This window comes from Pinus tabuliformis, chromosome J (assembly GCF_031772625.1).
Source record: "Pinus tabuliformis cultivar Carrire ecotype Pingquan chromosome J, CPIR1, whole genome shotgun sequence".
In the NCBI taxonomy this organism is placed as follows: domain Eukaryota; kingdom Viridiplantae; phylum Streptophyta; class Pinopsida; order Pinales; family Pinaceae; genus Pinus; species Pinus tabuliformis.
Genome location: NC_142295.1, coordinates 206,248,082 through 206,270,335, shown reverse-complemented (window position 1 = coordinate 206,270,335; position 22,254 = coordinate 206,248,082). Strand labels below are relative to the sequence as shown.

Below are 22,254 nucleotides of genomic sequence, written 5' to 3'. Positions count from 1 at the left end.
AGCCCTGAAAAGTGGCTAAAATCTTCGGGTCGCATGCACAGACTTGAGTAATTTAGACTGCAGTCATTGGGATGCTGGGTTATCCATGTGACTAGAGGCTTACAATCGTTGCTTACCTTGTTATGCAAGTGACTTAGAATCCAAGTGATCCAGATTTAAACAGGAACACAATAAAATACAGAGATAACCATAAACATAGATATGCAACGGAAATAATACTTCATTTCATTACTGTAAAATACTGAAATATGCTTACAAACAGAATTGGATAAACCCAGCTAGGGCGATGGTAGCTTATCTCTGAGAAGAGATGTGGCGGCTACATGCCTTTGAACTGTTTTGAACTGTGTTACAATGAGGCTCGAAGGCCTATTTATTGTTGAGAAACAATGGAAAACTCTTCACATTCCAAAACCTAACCCTAGAATATGAAACACCAAATTGTGGGCCCCGTTTTTGGGTAAGTTGGTACATCAACTTCCCGGGGTCGCGAATTGGTCGTATTATCTCCGTTTGACACGCATGATAGCCCGTTGGAAAGATCTCTCCGAGGACTACGACGGAAAAGACAATTTTTAGATAGAAAAATCGCTGGCTGGTAGATTTCCCAAAAAATGTCGTTTAGGGCCTCAAAACGACTCCGGAAGTTTAGGACCCGAAAAAAACTGCTAAAAATAGTAAACTACGCTATAATTAAGGAAACTGAAAAATTGAAAGGGACAGTTGTGGGGGTCCATATGGGATAGGTAGGTGGCCACCAACATCCACCTGGATCATTCCTCCCCCCTTAGGAAGCAATGGTCCCCATTGCGTTGAGTTCCTCCCTGAGATGAGGAAGCTTCTGTTGAGCTGGGTCTCTGGTGAGCTGTTCTGCAATCTCTGATGTGTCCAGAAATGGTGGGAAGCATGGTCGACGATGGTCCACATTGAACACTCGGTGCAAGCGAAGGAATGGAGGAGTGTTGTGCTTCCAAGCATTGTTTCTCGTAGCCTTGGTACTAGTGTAAGAACCATGTCAGAGTGGTCCAAGTTTCTGATGGGTTTTGGTAAGGCGTTCTTTCTGCAGATGTAACCAAACTTTGTTGCCCACCTGAAACTTGTGTGGTACCCCTGTGGGTGAGGAGAAGTTGTTCCTGTGTTCTGTCATGACCGTATCCCTTTGCTGCTGCTGCTGTGTGGAGGAATCCTTTGCGGGGGTCATGGATGTAGCAACGATCTTCCCCTTACTTTGGGAGCGAACCAGACAGAAAATGAATTTCCTAGTCTGGGAGATGAGCTTGCTTCCTTTCTTGGCAGTGATCAAAGAGGTGGCGGTAGGTGGGGCTACCTCCGGTATCCTGTATAATGAATTATCCAAAGAAATAATGACAACGCAAGGCCTTGACTCATACACAGCATGTCGCCTCCACAAGTATGGTTGGCCTAATAGTACATCGCAAACATCCAGAGGTGTAACATCACACAATACCTCGTCTGTGAAGGGCTTGATGCTGTAGGGAAGGCGGCACTGCTGGCGAACTTTGAGATCTCGTCCTTCATGAAGCCACCCGATATTGTATGGCTGTGGGTGTGGTGTAGTCGGTAGGCCCAACTGCTTCACGACCTCTGCTGAAATAAGGTTCTTTTGGCTGCCACTGTCGACAATGAATTGCAGTGGCGAACCCTTCACCCACATCTGTGAGTGGAAAAGACGCTCCCCCTCCTCTGGGTCTTCGGGCTCATTCTTCTGGATCTTGGCAGTGGCAACAGTGGCACTGGGATCTGCATCAATGATTTGCTTCCCTTTGCCATTCCCCTTGTCAGGTTCTGGCTCAGGGTCGGAACATGCATCTGATTCGGAAGCCTTCAACTCAGCCACCAGCGACTGCTTGGTCCGACACTCACTTGTGTTATGAGTGGGACTCTTGTGGAACTCACACCACTTTCCTGTGTCCTTCTTCGGCTTCGTGGTGGTGTTCTTTTCTTGCGGCTTCGAGGGGTTGTCTTGGGTCACCCCGCCTTGGCTTTGTCCTTTGGGCTTCGGATTTGCAGATCCAAAGTCTCGCTTCTTCTGTTTGAACTTTTGCTCGATTTTGACAGCATATCGGTATGATGTGCTGAGTGAGGAGATGTTCAAGAACTCCATCTCTTCCTGGATGTATCTGTGTAGGCAACCGCGGTATTTGAGTACCAGATGCAGCTCAGAATATTTGATACCCAACTGTGTGCGAAGGGTATGGAAAATGTTTGTGAACTCTGGCACCATCTTGGTCTCGTCCCTGCCGCAGTGTGGTCCATTTGATGTATTTGTCCTCATAGCTTTTGACAGGGTAGTACTGCTTCTTGATGGCATCCCGAAAGTCATTCCAAGTTGGTGCGGCTGAAAATAGTGAGCCTGTACTTTCATCCTTCTACTCGCAGTAGGTTTCCCACCAGTCCTTGACATGGGGGGCTGCTTTGAGAAGACAAAAAACAATCTTTTCCCGACTTGAAAATTCATGAACAGAAAAATACCAATCTAGCATATTTAACCATTTATCTACGGCATCTGCATCTATTTGACCCTCGAAGATGGGGATTTCAAAATTAACTTGTACCTTAAAGGGTGTGGCATTTCCAGAGTAGCTGTTGGAAGCCGATGCGTTGCCTCGGGTAGCCGCTGAAGGATCTGGGCAAAGCTGTCCATCATCGTGTTCATTTGTCGCTCGAGGGCTTCTTCGAGCAAGATTTTGATAGGATCTGCTACCCCCTCGTTTTTCTTCTCATCTGCCATGGGAGGTCGTTGAGATTTGCAAGGCTGGTCTTTCAAAGGTTCAACCAGTTCAAGCCCTAATTCCTTATATCCCGACCTCGTTGGGGACATGCAAAGAAAAAACAGAGAAAAAGCAAACCGCTCTGATACCACTGATCCGGATTTAAACAGGAATGCAATAAAATACAGAGATAACCATAAAGACAGATATTCAACGGAAATAATACTTCATTTCATTACTGTAAAATACTGAAATATGCTTACAAACATAATTGGATAAACCCAGCTAGGGCGATGGTAGCTTATCTCTGAGAAGAGATGTGGTGGCTACATGCCTCTAAACTGTTCTGAACTGTGTTACAATGAGGCTCGAAGGCCTATTTATTGTTGAGAAACAATGGGAAACTCTTCACATTCCAAAGCCTAACCCTAGAAGATGAAACGCCAAATTGTGGGCCCCGTTTTTGGGTAAGTTGGTACATCAACTTCCCGGGGTCGCGAATTGGTCGTATTATCTTCGTTTGACGCGCATGATAGCCTGTTGGAAAGATCTCTCCGAGGACTACGATGGAAAAGATGATTTTTAGATAGAAAAATCGTTGGCGGTAGATTTCCCAAAAAACGTCGTTTAGGGCCTCAAAACGGCTCCAGAAGTTTAGGACCCGAAAAACTGCTAAAAATAGTAAACTGCGCTATAATTAAGGAAACTGAGAAAATTGAAAGGGACAGTTGTGGGGGTCCAGATGGGATAGGTGGGTGGTCACCAACATCCACCTGGATCACCAGGTCAGTGAAAATGCAGGTTAACTCAGGGTTTGGGCACTTATAGTGGTTGTTGGCTCTTGGGGGTCCTGTAGCTCTTAAGGAAGGTCAGTAAAGTTTCGGTTTGTCAATTCCACTTCCTTAACTATACCTAGGAGGTTGAGTCATATCATAATAACTCTTTGTAACATATTTACCTTGATGGACCAATGAACTTGGGTAAGTGTGGGATGAGGGTGGTACAAAAGAGTTTTTAAGAAGGTATTCTGGCATGTGTGGCTTAGTATATGTGTGTGTGTGGTTTGCAATAAAATAATGCCTGATGAACTAATCAATGTCCACGGATCTCTTGTATGTACAAGGTGTTTTTTTATGGCCATATCCACCTCGCCCAAGTATCAACAGTGCAACCTTAATTATCAGACTGAGGGCTCTTTATATTACAGGGGGTCCACCATTTCGACCAAGCTCAAAGACTTTTTGCAAAACCTTAGGATCCTTTTGTAACCAAGTATAAAAGAAAGGTTTACACATTCTACAACCACGAGGATCAAGTTCATGGTGACACTTTAACAAGGCCAAATTTCACATCAACACCAAGAATCCCGGGCCGGTTGCACGAATTACTTATGCACATGATTTCTCCATATGTGAAGGGTGTTATAACATCGTCAGATTATTGTTTTATAGCACATGCAATATTTCCTATATCCCAACCGAGCGCTAGCATCTTGGTTGGTTGTGTCTGCAACTTGCATTTAGGAATCACTGTAATGAACAAAATTCATTTATGCTCTGATACCAATGTAACGAACATAATTTGTATACTAGTTAAGTAATCCAAATAATTGGAATATAAAGACATCCATTCAAGATAATAATAAATATATTGAATAATGTATAAGATAATTTATTTAAGATGATCAATGTTACAAATGAGGGCTTATTTATATACATAGGCAAGCACCCCTTCATGAACAATCATGTCCCCTTAGACATGCCTCTTTAGTACTAATTATTATTTAATTATTTATTAATATGATCATTATTATATTTATATTTATATTATTTCTATATATATTATATTCACAACACTCATAGTTGCACCAACACCCGAGATTCGATTGGTTCGTTGGTTTAATGCACATGCATTAGAGGTAAGGAATAACAAACATTATTAACACAATGTTGGAATCATTAGTTAGTTCTTAGTATGATTTATATTTTCACCTCTTTTGAGTTGATCAAGAAGAATCATTGTTGTTACTCATTTCCAAGTTAAGAATTATATTTTTCTATGTATATAGTAGCCCTTTGAAGCGCAATGAGACAATCATACACATAGTCTATTATTATTTTGCTTGGTTAATATACTACTCTGCGTATTGTTCTGTGATGTTATATTTTGTTGTGCCATCATGTATGAGCTTGGGAGTTTAGTTTCTCTCCCGTATTGAATGCTTAAGTGCTTAGAGGCACATGCTTACCTTGAGCAACCCACTCAAGGTATGACTTTGTGCTAATATTTTTCTTGTTAAATATGTAAGTAGGTTTATATTGTCACTTTTGTTTTATAAGTATTTTAAGTTTCGTTGATTTCCATTTCAAGCACATGTGGTATTTTGTTTTCCATCAAGTGTGATATTTTATTTCTGAGCAAGTGTGGTTCTGTGATTTATGGTTTTGGGAATTTGTCCATTTGATCTATGAGTAGGAGCTGCAGAATTGAATGTTACAAAACTCCCTGAAATATGAAATACACCTGGTGACACTGAGCTAGTCACCACTAAGGAAGTTTGGGTACTTGAGGCACCATGTAATTGTGTCGTGTATTTTCCATAGGTAAATTCTTCCATTCAATCACAAATTCCCATGCATTCCCTTGCCTAGGTCATTCGAGTAAGTGTGAGGGCTTGTCTCTTGTGTATACAACATGGAGAGGCTTGCAAGTCTAGCAACCTCGGTTTGACAATTAAAATGAGCTGTGTAACCTAAACCTTTGTTGAAATCACCAATCATAAAAATACACCGTCAGTGGTCTTCGACAATATCATGTCACATATTGGTTCCTCAATGCCATATTTCATGAATGTCCCCAATTCCACAATCTTTTTCCTTGGTAGTGTTGATGTAGACCTTCCTATCTTTCTTTCCACATTATTTGATAATGAAGGTGGTTATATGGTTCCACCTTTGACAATTTACGCTCATCTTCCACACCCTTGTCATCAATATTAATTTTTTGTACAATGATACTTCATAACCTTTGTGCTTGAGTCTCAACTACATTTTCTCAAGAGAGAATGTCTACTTAGTCACCATTGTAAAAGTGGGGTATCTATATATCACCCTCATCCCATTAGGATTTCATTACGCATCAATACTTCAATGCAATAACTTCCTTCCTCACTTCAATACTAACATTGTTGATGGCCTTATTGTCATATGATGCATGTTATCTTTGGCTTATGGTTGTTATATACGTGATGTCACAATGTATTATGCTATATTGTCATATCAATATGTTCATAGTTTGTTCTGAAATAATATTCTCGTGTTAACATTGTCATTAGGTGTGTGTCCTATGAATAATCCCCACACACAACAATCATGAAAGAAATATGTTTTATAAAACACTACATGCATCAACAACATTGTCAAGTGATTTCTTGCCAAAATTCTTTGCCAATTTGGAATTGAGCTTTAGAGTGAGTCTTGTCCTTGAGTTGACTAACAAGGCATCACACATTGCCTTCACTCACACTAGTGCATCCTCCCCATTTTCCCTCACATCAACATTAACATTGTCCATCGTTAAACCAACACTAACATCCTCTCATCACATCACCTTCTTTCACACCATATGCATCCTCCCTCACACTAGCACCCCCGCACATCATCCTCCATCACACTAATTCTAACATTGCATCCTCTCTTCACATCAACCATCTTTGCACCCTCACATCCTCCCTCACGCTAATGTTAACATCACATGCTCCCCTCACATTAATCATCCTTGCATCATACATCCTCTCTCACACCAACACTAACATCATCCTCCTTCACACTAATAGTAACATCACATCCTTCCTTCATGCCAACCATCCTCACACCAACATATCCCCCCTCAAAACAATAATAATATCCTCCCCTAACATCAAATCCTTTCCTCACATCATCCCTCCTCTCACCATCACATCCTCCTTTCAAACCACCTTCACACCTACACATCCTCCCTCACAACAACACTAAAAACCTTCCCTCACATCACCCTCCCTGTAAGGTCCTCGGGTGCGTAAACGGTTGGGCGCTGGGCGGACCGGGCGCGGGCGCGGGTGAGCGGCGAGTCGGAGCGCACGACGGGCGCGAGCGGGTGACCGAAGAGTTGAGGCACACGCGACGGGCGCGTGCGGGCGGACATACGAGTTGGAGCACACGCGGTTGAGACAGCCGGTTATGCGATGAACGATGGAACAATTATACTCCATGGAGCGTGGGAGAGATGTAGGGAGGCTGACCCATGATGGAGTGCGGGTCGACCTATGTTGCAAGACGTTGAAGGGGTGTGCAACCTGGGTTGGGTGGTCAGCTGGGCAGCCCCACCCACATGTTACAATGGATATATATTGAATGCGTAGGGAGAGCGTTCAATCATCATTCGACACACAACAACTTCGCACAAGAGGAGTGCGCAGTCTAGTGCGCAGAAAGGACAAGAGGAAGAGCACATAGCTCATGCGCTAAGTCTTGGTTAGCCGCACGGTGATAGCTCGCACTTGGAGTTGGGTGAAGACGTTGGGCAAGGTGTGCTCGGTGATCGGTTGTGGTGTGCACGAAGTCTTGGCATGGGTGTCTTGGTGGCTTGGGTGAGCACCTGCCCATCGTGCAAGAGTGCACCAAAGTGAATTGCTTTGATTGTAAAATTGGCTAAGTATGGGAATTGGTATCTTCCAAGTGGACTTGTAAAGCTTGTAATATTGAAGATTGATTAATACATATATTTCGGGCAGACTCATTGTTCAGGGAGTTGCCCCTCCCTTTATACTGTGCAATTGTGTTCTTGTTATAATTGTTGTTGATAATGAATGAGTATGGGTGTTCATTGGTATAAAGGTTAAACATAATAATACTTGGTTGAGAAACACAAACTAAGTAGGAGAAAGTGAATTAGGCGTAGTCCATGAACATAAGTATTGGTGAAAAGAAAGTGTTCGGTGGTGCCGCACCTCGCTAAGAGCGGTTGAAAGACTACCGCCAGCTTGGGGGCGTGACAGGTGGTATCAGAGTAGTTGATTCGGGCATTGAAAGTTGAAGCTGCTACACACCTCCACTGAAGTGAAGGTGGTATCAGAGCTCGGTTGGAGCTTGTGAGCAGGGTTGCTCGTGACGAAGTGCAGTGTGTAGACACTTGGAAGTTGAAAACAGTGGAAAGGGTACTTGCAGGTGAAGGAAGTCATTTCACACAAGTGGAACAAGGGTTGGTTCAGGTTGCAGGCATCTTGGTGAAACTGTTGGATGGTCGAAACTAGATTGCAAAAGAGGAAGAAGCTGTTAGAGATGGCAGCTGAATCTCAGGCTGGGTCTAGTCATGTGCAGGATGCTACTATCACACTTATGGAAAAGGTGTTGTTGAGGATGGAGGTTATGGAGACTTCCTGGGATAAGAAGATGGACTTGTTCGCTAAGGAACAAGAGGCCAATTCGAAGATGAAGGAAGAGTTTGATGAACTCCGGACACAACACGAGTACACTAATCTTATGTGTACACAACTTGAAGTAAGAGTCAAGGAGGTTGAAGAAGCAAGGGACCAGGGTCTTGCAGAGATCATGGACTTGAAGAAATCTCTTGACGAAGCCAGAGATGAGATCGCGGTGTTGAAGAAGGCCGTGAGGCATAACTCAGGTGGAGGAGTGCCTCATGTGAAAGTCAAGGAACTAGAATCTTACGATGGTACAAGGAGTGCAAAGACTCTTGGCAACTTTCTATGGGACATGGAGCAATACTTGGAACAATTGGGTCTATCTGATGATGAGACGAAGGTCAAGGTAGCTACTCAGTTCTTAACAAAGGATGCTAAGATGTGGTGGCGAAGGAGGATGGATCAGATTTCCAATGGCAGTGTTGGTGACATTACTTCGTGGGATGACATGAAGAAAGCTTTGCAGACCCATTTCAGTCCTCAAGATGAAACATGGGAAGCAAGGATGAAGATTAAGTTCATAAAGTAAACCGGGAACCTACAGACATATCAGCAGGAGTTTGCAAGTGCGGTTCTAGAACTTCCTGACATGGTGGAGAGGGACAAGGTGTTCAATTTCATTATTGGGTTGAAGCCTTGGGCACACAATGAAGTGAAGAGGCAGAGGATTAGAACACTTGAGGAAGCTTTTGCTGTTGTTGACAGGTTGGTGGAGCATTATGATGAGACTTCCAATGATAAGAAGAAGAAGTCTGATAAGCCGAAAGAGAAGAAGAAGGACGATGCTTCGAAATCGGATGATAGTTCGAATACGAAGAAAGCCTTGAAGTGTTGGATATGTGCTGGACCACATACGGTGAAGAATTGTCCTTCTAGACCTAAAGTGGCTGCGATTGCACAATCTGATGCGAAGAATGAAGGAGCTTCTGTGGGGATGATGCAGATACTTGGTGCTTATGCTACTACAGAGGTGATCTCTCGGAGGGATCCTGAGAGGAACAGGCTGGAGTATGTTCGGATGAAGGTTGGAGGTGCTGATATACTCACTATGGTGGATAGTGGGGCTTCTCACAACTTCATGGGTGAAGATACTGCAAGAAGAATTGGGCTGAAATTTGTACCAGCAAAGGCACAAATGAAGACAGTCAATTCTCCTCCTATTGAAGTTCTTGGTATAGCTGAAAGGGTGGACACTACACTTGGTGAATGGACGGGGAAGGTTGATTTCACTATAGTGCGGATTGATGACTATGAGGCTGTATTAGGGATGGAATTCATGAAACAATTTGATGCTATGATTGTTCCACATTTGAGGAAGCTCTACATTTACGATGGAAGGGAGGATGTACCCATTGGTGTGCCAACCATTGGAGTGACAAGGCCTGATTGTAAATTGGGAGTGATGCAAATGGAGGATGAGAAGCGAATGGGAGACATGAGTAAGCGGTTGTCTACTGTTGAGGCAAAGCTTACCGAGCAGTCATTGGTCATCAGAACACTTTCAGATAGCATCTTGGATTTGTCAAGAAGGCTAGAGGTAGTTGAGGATGATGATGATGATGATGAGGTATATGTGAGGCCGGATGTCCAGGGGGAGGACCGGGTTGCTTATCTACAGAGGATGGAGATTGAGGATCCTGATAGATGGATCGAGTTGATTAGTGAGGGAGAGCCTTCAGGCTCTACTCCCTCCACATCTTCTTAGATGGATGAGAAGATGGGGCTCATTGTTAGCTGCTCATGGCAGTGAGTCCTTAAAACAGGTTGAGCAGGTGTGACTGATGGTGCAGGGATGGCTTGGCATCAAGCATCATGACATGTTGCAGATGAGATGGGATGGAGTTTCCATGGACCTGAACATGGTTTACACTTATGGGGATAGATTCTTGATGAGTCAAGAATGTGACAGGTTGCTTTGAGAAACAACTGATGGTGATGGAAGAATGTGCTTTCTTGTGGTTTGGGCGTATGGTTGGATTAACTACCCAACTAGCTTGGGTCATGAGGGGATCCAGTGTACGGGATGATGTTGCAGTTGGGATGAGATGTTGGCACATGGTAGAGATGTGTTAGCACTTGTTGGAGTATCATGACAGAGGTTCACATGATGACACATGATGGGGTCGACACGGGATGTTGCAGTGGAGATTGTGACAGAGGAGTCGATGATCATGGATTGAGATGATATCTGATGTATGACATACCGATGAGGTGTATACCTTGGTATGGTGAGCTTGGTGACAGTTGGTTGCTGAGACGAGACATGGTGGAGATGGAGTTCTACATATGTTGCAGGGATGTTTGCCGTATGTGGAGGAGTTGACATCATGGATATTGATGATCTTGGTGGATGGCTACCAGGATGATATGTTGTCGAGGACGACAACGATTTCAGGTGGAGGAGGATGTAAGGTCCTCGGGTGCGTAAACGGTTGGGCGACGGGCGGACCGGGTGCGGTTGTGCGACGAGCGCGCGGGTGAGCGGCGAGTCGGAGCGCACGACGGGCGTGGGTGCGGGCGAGCAACGAGCTGAGGCACACGCGACGAGCGCGCGCGGGCGAGCGACGAGTTGAGGCACACGTGACGGGCGCACATGGGTGACCGACGAGTTGAGGCACACGCGACGGGCGCGCGCGGGCGGACATACAAGTTGGAGCACACGCGGTTGAGACAGCCGGTTATGCGATGAACGATGGAACAATTATACTCCATGGAGCGTGGGTGAGATGTAGGGAGGCCGACCCATGATGGAGGGTGGGCCGACCTATGTTGCAAGACGTTGAAGGGGTGTGCAACCGTGGGTTGGGTGGTCGGCTGGGCAGCCCCACCCACATGTTACAATGGATATATATTGAATGCGTTGGGAGAGCGTTCAATCATCATTCGACACAACAACTTCGCACAAGAGGAGTGCGCAGTCTAGTGCGCAGAAAGGACAAGAGGAAGAGTGCATAGCTCATGCGCTAAGTCTTGGTTAGCTGCACGGTGATAGCTCGCACTTGGAGTTGGGTGAAGGCGTTGGGCAAGGTGTGCCCGGTGATCGGTTGTGGTGTGCACGAAGTCTTGGCGTGGGTGTCTTGGTGGCTCGGGTGAGCACCCGCCCATCGTGCAAGAGTGCACAAAAGTGATTTGCCTTGATTGTAAAATTGGCTAAGTATGGGACTTGGTATCTTCCAAGTGGACTTGTAAAGCTTGTAATATTGAAGATTGATTAATACATATATTTCGGGTAGACTCATTGTTCAGGGAGTTTCCCCTCCCTTTATATTGTGCAATTGTGTTCTTGTTATAATTGCTGTTGATAATGAATGAGTATGGGTGTTCATTGGTATAAAGGTTAAACATAATATTACTTGGTTGCGAAACACAAACTAAGTAGGAGAAAGTGAATTAGGCGTAGTCCACGAACATAAGTATTGGTGAAAAGAAAGTGTTCGGTGGTGCTGCACCTCGCTAAGAGCGGTTGAAAGACTACCGCTAGCTTGGGGGCGTGACACTCCCCCTCTCACAAACACTATCATTGATATTTTGTTATCCCCTACATTTCAGCATCCTCTTTCACACAAAACCTATCCTCCCTTAGTAGCCTACCTTCACATCATCCTCTTTGACACCAATTCTATCATCATTCTTTCATCATCCCCTCACATCCATTCAACATCCCTCACACCAAACACCCCCTCGCCCCACCCTTCCCACACCAACAATAACACCATTTTTTCATCATCTCCTCACAACTCACATCTATGCATTTCCCCTCGTTCTTTTATGGTCCCTCACATTAACACTACATTATTCTTTCACGATCCCTATATCTTTTCTTTTTCTCTCTCATTTTACATTAACACTAAAATCATAAATAAAATCAACTATACTTTGCAAACAACTTTGAATTATGTCATTGTGCCAAGAGGTGCTCCACAACCCAGTATGGAGGTGATGTTGTAGTGTTGTAAATGTTTGCAACAATTTAACATAAATTCAAAAAAATGTAATTATTAACGTAATGTCGGCTTCATATCTTTTAATTACTATTCAAATTAAAAAACATATAGATGTAAATGTAACGTAACGTAAAATGTAAAATATAATGTAAAATGTAAAATGTGAGGCACGAAGCTACCAATTTGATTAGAAGAAATATGTATGTCTATAATGTAAAGTTAACATACTATTGTTTCTTTAACATGCTATTTATTTATATATTATTATTGGTATAATAATTAATAATATTGATTATTATTATTCCAATATATTATTATAATAATAATATCCATTATAAGTATTACTATATTAGACCTTGGATATATTATTGATTACACATAGTGACAATTCTTGACCAAAGAGAGAGAGAGAGTCACAAGGGAGAGATGGAAAAAACTGAGGGAGAGAGGAGAGGAGGGAAGAGAGAGAGAGAGAGGGAAGAAGAATGACATAGAGAGGGAAATATGAGGAGAGAGAGGGAGAGTGACAAGGGAGTGAGGGAGAAAGATAGATATGGAGAGGGGGTCTATGTTTGTGGGGTGAGATAGAGAGGCAATGAAGAAGAGACAAAGGGAGATAGAGATATAAATGGAGGGGAGAGAGAGGGAAGAAGAGAGAAACAGGGAAAGGGAGGAAGGGACAAATATATAGATATGGAGTGAAAGCATGTGTGTTTGGGGGGGGAAGAGGTGAGATAGAAAGATAAATGAGAGATGGAGGGAAATATAGATATAGATGGTGGGGAGAGAGAGAGAGAGAAGGGGAGAGAGGGAGGGAGATAAACACAAAGATTGTGGGGGGAGAGAGAGAGAAGAAGAAAAAGACACACAAAGACAAATACAAATATTATATAGTGCTATATAATATTGAACATTATTAACCATGGAAGAAGAGGAAGTAAGGCTTTTACAAAAGGCAAAAGAAGTTGGATTTAGAAAGCCGTGAATTGATTTGAGTGTAGATGTTGATTCATAATCCTATTTGATTGATTGCACTTGATGCATTGATTTCAGTGTAGTTGTTAATTCCTAATCTTATTTAATTGTTTGCATTAGATGCATTGATTTTTATGTAGATGTTGATTTCTAATCTTATTTGATTGTTTGCACTAGATGCATTGATTTCAATGTAGATGTTGATTTCTAATCCTATTTGATTGCTTGCACTAGATGCATCGATTTCAATGTAGATGTTGATTTTTGATTTGATATAACTAGATGTATGATGTATATTAATTTCAAAGCAATTAGATTAATAATGTGCATTGATTTATTTGTTATAGTAATTCAACCATAAATAAAATATTTGAATTTTCATATAAATAAAATGTTCACTTACTTGAAATGTTTACATCTTGAAACTATAAATTTTTTGTAATTGACTATATTCTTAATATTCCCATTTTCCATCATTCAACATTGTTAGTCACTTTGCATTCAATCAAACTAATATAAAACAACTACAATTGAAACTTACTTGGGGTTTAACACTTCATAAGTCACAATAATTGACATTGGAGAAAGCTACTATTAATATTAGAGAGCAAGAGAGACACGAAATGATGATTATTACAATAGCTCGAGTTAAAGATTTGAATGGTCTATGATTTCAATCGCCCTTTTCACATGATCGATATGAAAAGATGGCAAAACTAACATGTGTGACAATAAGAGCTGTAGAAGAAAATAATTTGAGTTTGATCACAATGAAGACTAGTTGTAATTGGCTACATTCTATTATTCACATTTTCTATCATTCAACATTGTTACATTGCCACTTCGCATTCAAAACTTTTATTTCATCAATTTTCATCATTCAAGTTATTAACAATCTCTATTATCTCAACAAAGTGATATAACTAAGCAAATTTATAATTAAAATGACTAGATTAATCTTAGACATATTTAACATATTTAAAATGATAAAAATAATTAGATATTCAACAAATTCTGTGTTGCACGATTGAAACCATATGTTAGGGTCCCACCCTAACCCCCTTATTTATGTCATGGGATCACGTCATAGTCAAGAGTCAATAAAGCCCATATTAATATTTGTAAGTGGTTAACCCGCAATTAATGACAGGACCACAGTTAGTTGCAAATGGGCGGTAGTATTAGATAGATGGTATTAATAAAACCCACGGTATTGGCCCGTGGTATTGCATGTATGAGTCATATATAAAGGATAGAGACTCCCTGCGAGGAGTATCGTGTCTTGTTTTTGTAATCGAGCTCTGCTCTATTGGAGGTTGCCCCCTCGAAGAGGCCTGTGAACATTTCTCTCTGAATAATAAAATCATTGCTATTCTGTGTTCTGGGTATCTTTTCTTCGCATTTTCTATGTTCTGGGTATCTTTTCTTCGCATATTCTGTGTTTGGGTATTACTTTGCAGGTTAAGAGCATAACAAGTGGTATCAGAGCACTTTCCAGGGCTCGGTGGGATCTCCAAATTTTAGCAAATTTTTTTTTGGCTAGAGACGTGTTTCGGCGTCTTTAAACCACGGGATCTGTCGTTAAGCGCATAAACCTGCGGATTTGGGGAGGCATGCACGCAAGAAATACAAGAGGTGGTCACGTCTGTTGGACTCCCTTGTAACCCCTGTGGGTACCCCTTCGAGTAGTAGCGCATTAGACAGAACCGCGCACGGACTGTTTTCCACGTACCCTCTGGGTATATAGGAAGCCCCCTAGCTCCCTTGAAACCTCGCCATAGATAAACCTTCGGCTCTCTTGTGGCTACAGTACACCGAGAACAACACTCGGAGAGATTACTCGCCTGTACGATAGGGTAGTCGGGTTGTACGGCTAAGGGTACGGTCGATCCTCCTTAGTTAGAGCCCTGAAACATTGGGCCGAGTACTACTGTCAGACCCTTATGTATATTGCGATCTGTAGCACCTGACACTCCTCAAGACCATAGTTCCCTTTCTATCGGGGGATCACACATCATCTATTCCAGATTAGCAAGTGCCGCAGCAGCAGACATCAGTCCCGCAACTCCATCAGATCAGCAACAGCTGTTGTCCCACCATTCAGATCTCTCAGATCCACCAGATCGGAGTAGTTGTGAAGGGTTCCTATACCTGGATATAATTTTCGCAGGACTTTTGGCGGCATTGACATTTTGAGGATTTGGCTACTGCAGTATTGATCAGGAAGGAGTAAAACTCCGTTAGGAGTTTTCCAAAAAAAAAAAAAAAGTCTGAGATCTTCCGGGGCGCTTATTGGTGACCTAGCCCATTAGAATCAGGACGACGAGCTGAGCAAGGTGGTACCATTCAATTTCTTAGTAAAATTTTTTTGGCGGTCCCAATTTTTCATCAGGTTGGTGTATGGTAGAAACTCGCGCTCAAGCGATGGCCAATGAAAGGATGGACAAAATTGAAGACCAGGTGAACTCCATCCAATTTTCGGTGAACGAAATACAACATGAGATTAAAGGAATAAGTATCCAGATACAGAACGCACTGAAGGGCAAGGAGCCAGCCCACGAGGAGGCGAATAATGGCCATGAATACCATGAGGGTGAGTCTAGCCACTCTCCCCACGTCTGGCACACCCACCCACCACCCAGTCAGCGACCTCCCAAGTTGGATATGCATAAATTTGACGGTTCTCACACGTCCGCATGGCTAGCACAAATGGAGCAGTATTTCCAATTGAATCATATCATAGATGAGGGGACTAAGCTTATGGTGGGCACCATGTACTTGGACAATGAACGATGGCAATGGAAGGAATGGCATCAGCGTTGCAATGGACATTTTCAAAATTGGGCCCAATTTGCCAAAGCTCTTCGAAATCGCTTTGAACAGGAAGACTCTTTTTTGGGGCGTCTCACTAAGCTCCGACAGACGGGTACAGTGCATGAATATATTAGCGCTTTTGAAGCCTTAGCCTTCCGCACTAAGGGTCTCATAGATGAGTTCTACATGGAATGCTTTATCAGCGATCTGAAAGAAGCCATCAAAGCTCAGGTTCTACTCCACCACCCTCCCACGTGGACAGAGGCTTGCCAGGTAGCTCGTAAGGTGGAACGTGCATTAACAGCCCAATCCAACCGCCTCAACTTCCCCGCTAAAGGTCGTCCCCCACAGGCTCCCAACACGACTCAGACACTTAAGATTCAAAAGGTGTCACCTGCGGAAATGGCCGAAAGAAGGAAGCAAGGACTATGTTACTACTGTGATGAAAAATATTCCCCGGGTCATAAATGCAAGGAGCCCAAGTTTTTTCAAATAGATGCCACTGACTACAGCTCCACCGAGGAAGATCCACCACTTGAGGAATCGGAGGCAATCGAAGAAGATAACCAAAAGGAGATTGTATCTGACGACCCAATTATTTCCCTAAATGCATTGGCAGGCATTTCTTCCCCTCAAACTCTCAAAATCAGGGGTTTTCTTAAACATCGCCCAGTAGTAGTCTTGATTGATAGTGGAAGTACCCATAATTTCATCCATCAAAAGATCGCTGAAGCAGCGCATTGTTTTGTCCGGGCAGTTTCTAACTTCCAAGTCCAAATTGCAGATGGGGGCACAATGAAATGTGAAGGCCGCTGTGAAAATGTCAAACTTCAAATGGGGGATTATCAGTTGAAAACCCACATGTTTGCAATACACATGGGGGGTTGCGACATTGTCCTAGGCGCGGAATGGCTCCGCACTCTGGGGCCAATCACAATGGATTTCCAAGAGTTATATATGAGTTTTAAGCAGAACAACTCCACACATACCCTCCGTGGACTACAGGCGGGAGCCCCCTCTATCATCAGCTTGCATAGGATGGAAAAATTGTTAAAAAAGGGCCATCATGGAGTGGTAGCTCAATTTAATGCCATCCAGGTAGTCGAAACCATGTCTCTGCCAATTCATCCTGAGATGCAACAGATTTTAAATAAACATCGGACGGTCTTTGATAAGCCTCATGAGCTTCCACCCTCGCGAGGGGAACATGATCATAGCATCACATTGGTTCCAGGGGCCCAACCCCCAAATGTGCGGCCATACAGATATCAGTTCACCCAAAAGAATGAAATAGAAAAAATCATCAAGGAATTGTTGGAAGCAGGTGTCATTCGTCCCAGCATTAGTCCTTATTCATCCCCAGTGGTCATGGTCCTCAAGAAAGATGGGGAGTGGCGGATGTGTCTAGACTTCAGGGCCCTCAATAAGTTGACAGTCAAAGATAAATTTCGCATCCCGGTGGTTGACGATTTGTTGGACGAACTCAATGGGGCTCAATTCTTCACTAAGTTGGATCTTCGCTCAGGCTACCACCAAATTCGCATGAAGGAAGTCGACATTCCCAAGACGGCTTTCAGAACTCATGAAGGCCATTATGAGTTCCTGGTCATGCCATTTGGTCTCTGTAATGCCCCCTCTACTTTTCAGAGCCTTATGAATCACCTCCTCAAACCATATCTTAGAAAATTTGTCCTTGTCTTCTTCGATGACATCCTCATCTATAGTGGCACTTGGGCGGCACATCTTCAGCATGTAGATCTACTCTTGCAACTGCTCCGCCAACATAAATTATTTGTCAAGATGTCTAAGTGTTCGTTTGGCATGGAAGAAGTTGAGTATTTGGGCCACATTGTGGGGCGTGAAGGTGTCAAGGTGGACCCCAAAAAGATCCAGGCAATGCAAGAATGGCCTCAACCTAAGACCTTGAAGAGCTTGAGAGGATTTTTGGGTCTAACAGGCTATTATCGTAAATTTGTCCGCAACTATGGCCGCATAGCAAAGCCCCTCACTCAACTCCTAAAGAAAAATTCCTTCTTCTGGAACGAGGAAGCACAACAGGCATTTACCGCTCTAAAAAACGCCATGTGTTCCACTCCCGTCTTAGCACTACCTGACTTCACCAAATCCTTTGTCATTGAATGTGATGCTTCGGGTACAGGTATTGGAGCGGTCTTAATGCAGGAAGGGCGACCATTGGCCTTCACCAGCCAACAACTCAGTGGGAGGAATCTGGGCCAATCTACCTACGAGAAGGAAATGATGGCCATCTTACATGCAGTCGAGACCTGGCGACCTTACTTATTGGGGCGACGTTTCCAAATCCGCACAGACCATCACAGTCTTAAATATTTTTTGGAGCAACGCCTATCCTCCCCACAACAAAATAAATGGTTAGCCAAAATGCTGGGATATGATTATGAGATCGTTTACAAGAAATGGAAAGACAACAGTGTAGCAGATGCATTGTCGCGCCAATTTGAGGAGGAAAGTACTCTGCTCGCAATTTCCCTCCCCATTCCAGACTGGATTGAAGAGGCTCGCAGGGAATGGTTTTCACACACAGAGCTCTCCCAACTCATTTCTCAATTGCAGGTAGAACCTAATTCCCGCAAGGGCTACTCGTGGCAGAATGATATTCTTCGCTACAAGGACAGAGTCGTAATATCACCAACATCCACCCTCAAAAGTCGCATTTTGGCAGAATTGCACTCATCTCCCATTGCAGGACATTCGGGCTTTCAGAAGACGTATGCTCGCACCAGAAGATCATTTTTTTGGACCGGCATGAAAAAGGACATCCTTACTTTCGTAGCAGAATGTGATGTCTGTCAACGCCACAAAGGGGAGACCATCAACACACCAGGCACATTACAACCATTGCCCATTCCGGCATCAATTTGGACGGAGGTTTCCATGGATTTCATTACAGGTCTTCCAAAGTCTGGGAACAAGTTAGTGATCATGGTGGTTGTGGACTGACTGTCGAAGTATGCTCATTTCTGCTCCCTACCCCAACCGTTTACACCAACTTTGGTTGCTCAAACTTTCATGGATCAGATCTTCAAATTGCATGGCATGCCCACTTCTATTGTGTCCGACCGCGACCCGATCTTCACCAGTAATTTTTGGCAGGAACTCTTCAGAATACAAGGCACTCAACTCAAACTCAGTACTTCATATCATCCGCAAACAGATGGTCAAACCGAAGCCGTCAACAAATGTCTAGAAACCTACCTTAGGTGTTTCACTTCAGAAAAGCAACACCTTTGGGCACAGTGGTTACCTCTGGCTGAATGGTGGTATAACACCAACTATCATGCCACCACCAAAATGACTCCCTATGAAGCAGTCTATGGTCAACGTCCGCCTTCCCCTACTTCTTATCTCAAGGGATGCTCCAAAGTACAAGCAGTGGATCAAATCCTACAACACCGCGCAACCATGCTCGCCCATCTTCGCGAGAATCTTCATCAAGCTCAGAACCGCATGAAGCAACAGGCCGACCAACATCGCTCAGAGCGCCAATTTCAAGAAGGGGATCAGGTCTTTTTGAGGCTGCAACCATATAAGCAAACATCCCTTAAAGATAAGGGTTGTCAAAAGCTCGCTCCAAAATTCTATGGACCATAGCAAGTACTTCAGCGCATTGGAGAAGTGGCTTACAAGTTGGCTTTGCCCCCTACGGCAAAAATCCATCCAGTTTTCCATGTATCGTGCCTCAAGAAAGTGATTGGGAACAATTGTCGAGTTCAAACCAGTCTACCTGAATTAGACGAAGAAGGGTCAATCTGGCTTCAACCCGAACAGGTTCTAGACACACGCGACAAGCACCTGCGCGACCGCATGATTAAGGAGGTCCTCGTCAAATGGAAAGACACCTCTCCGGAAGATGCAACTTGGGAACCAACCACTATTCTCCAGCAGTTTCCGCAGCTTCAGCCTTGAGGACAAGGCTCGTCTTAAGGGGGAGGGCATGTTAGGGTCCCACCCTAACCCCCTTATTTATGTCATGGGATCACGTCATAGTCAAGAGTCAATAAAGCCCATATTAATATTTGTAAGTGGTTAACCCGCAATTAATGACGAGACCACAGTTAGTTGCAAATGGGCGGTAGTATTAGATAGATGGTATTAATAAAACCCACGGTATTGGCCCGTGGTATTGCATGTATGAGTCATATATAAAGGATAGAGACTCCCTGCGAGGAGTATCGTGTCTTGTTTTTGTAATCGAGCTCTGCTCTATTGGAGGTTGCCCCCTCGAAGAGGCCTGTGAACATTTCTCTCTGAATAATAAAATCATTGCTATTCTGTGTTCTAGGTATCTTTTCTTCGCATATTCTATGTTCTGGGTATCTTTTCTTCGCATATTCTGTGTTTGGGTATTACTTTGCAGGTTAAGAGCATAACACCATACTAGATCCATCTTAACCTCGGATCTATCAAGTGCCAAAATGGATCAAATCTCTCGAAGTGCAAACCTTTCCTCAAATTTTGCACTTAAAAGAAAAATTTACACCTCAAAAAATTTAATCCCTCTCAATACTTGATAAACTGAGATTAAAATAAATTTAGACTAGTATCTATTAGGAACACAAGAGATTTAATACTTCTAAATATTTGATAAATCTAATTAAAATAAATTTAAAAAATATCTAATATTAGATAATTGATATCTTTCCTTTTTTTCAATCAACTTTCATTAACACTAAAATTATAAGTCCGAGTCCAATTATGCCTTACAGACAACTTCGAATCAAGTCATAATTGACATCTTTCTTTTTCTTTGTCACCTTGCATTAACACTAAATCACAAATAATTTCAATCATTCCTTGTGGACAACCTTAGATTGGATCATGAATAACATATATCCTATGTTACAAACCATACCATACTCCTTTTCCTCTCTCCACCATATACATTGGTAGATATGCATTTCTATTTATATCTCCATACACAAAAATGGTATTCACACTATGTACAACATCTCTGGTTAGCACTACGATCATCACTGGCCAGTCGTCCACTCGTGCACTGCTCCATATCAGAATGGAATCATCCTCCACTTCCACTTCCTCTCCGAAGAAGAAAATCCTAGTCTGCGGAGGAGGCGTTATAGGGGTCTGCACTGCTTACTTCCTCGCCAAGAGAGGAGCCCAAGTGACACTGGTAGAGAAGTCCGGTATAGCATGCGCTGCCTCGGGAAAGGCGGGGGGTTTCTTGGCCTTAGACTGGTGCGACGGCGGCCCGGTCTCCTCTCTTGCAAGGGCCAGCTTCCTTTTGCATCAACAGCTCGCCGAGGAGCTCGACGGGTCGGCCTCTTATGGGTATCGGCGGTTGCACACTCTAAGTCTCGGTATTCAAGAACAACTCACTTCGAATTCAGAGAAATCGGGCCTTAAATCCACTTCGCATTCAAAGAACTCGGAGCTCATTCCGTCTTGGGTCGATGGCAACGGTGCTGTCAATCCTGCCTCCATCGGAACCCCTCAGACGACAGCCCAAGTTCATCCCCAGTTCTTTACCAGGGCGGTTCTCTCGGCCGCGGTTGAGAAGTATGGTGTTAACGTAGTCATGGGGGAAGTGCAGAAGGTGGAATTGGAGGGGGGCAATGAGGTTCGTGGGGTGGTTGTTGATGGAGAATTGGTGCGGGGCGATGCTGTTGTTCTCGCACTTGGGCCCTGGTCTTCTAAGAATGAAGTGATTTCGGGTCTGTTGAAGATATCTGGATTAAAGGGTCACAGCATTGTTCTTAGGCCACAGAACGCGGAGGCCATCGGACCGCAAGGTCTGTCTCTCAAGTACGTGACTGCTCAGGGAATATCCATCGATTCTTATGTGTATCCCCGTCCCACAGGTAAATTGAATTTCAGTTTTTTTCTTTTCTTTTCTTCTCTCTATATATTTCTCTTTTAAGTTAATTTATTTGGGAAAGGGCTTCAAGAAACTTGCCCCGATCGCTGAGGACCTGCCCAGCAAAGAGCCGACTTTAGGTGCCAGGGTCGAGGAGCATCTATTTGACTTGTGTCGGGGCAAAATCTGACCTTAGGTTTCCAGGTTTGAGGGGTATATATTTCAATTATCAGGTCTTGCATCAGGGCTCATCCTTTTGAAACTTTGTAACTCATGCTATGCTGCTGGTCGGGCATTCCACAACAAGAATAGGGCCCTGGTTGACGGCTTAACATTATGTTACCATAATAGAGAAACCTAAAGCAGAGCGTGACGTTCCAATACTGAAACTGATAATTTTTCGAGTTTTTTTAATACGCGTGCAAAAATGTTTTGAAAAAAATGAAAATTTGAGGAGATCAATCTATTCTACAA

General features: G+C 43.4%; 1 protein-coding gene across 1 annotated transcript in view; it reads left to right on the top strand.

Moving 5' to 3' along the window:
• Window positions 1-20,816: 20,816 nt before the first annotated feature.
• The window catches only part of LOC149226405 (D-amino-acid oxidase-like), a 61,573-nt gene continuing 60,135 nt past the window's right edge, over window positions 20,817-22,254 (top strand). Inside the window, exon 1 of the mRNA XM_089377480.1 lies at window positions 20,817-21,784. Coding sequence (XP_089233606.1) covers window positions 20,890-21,784 — 895 coding nt within the window. The 5' untranslated portion in view covers window positions 20,817-20,889. The remainder of the gene's footprint in view (window positions 21,785-22,254) is intronic.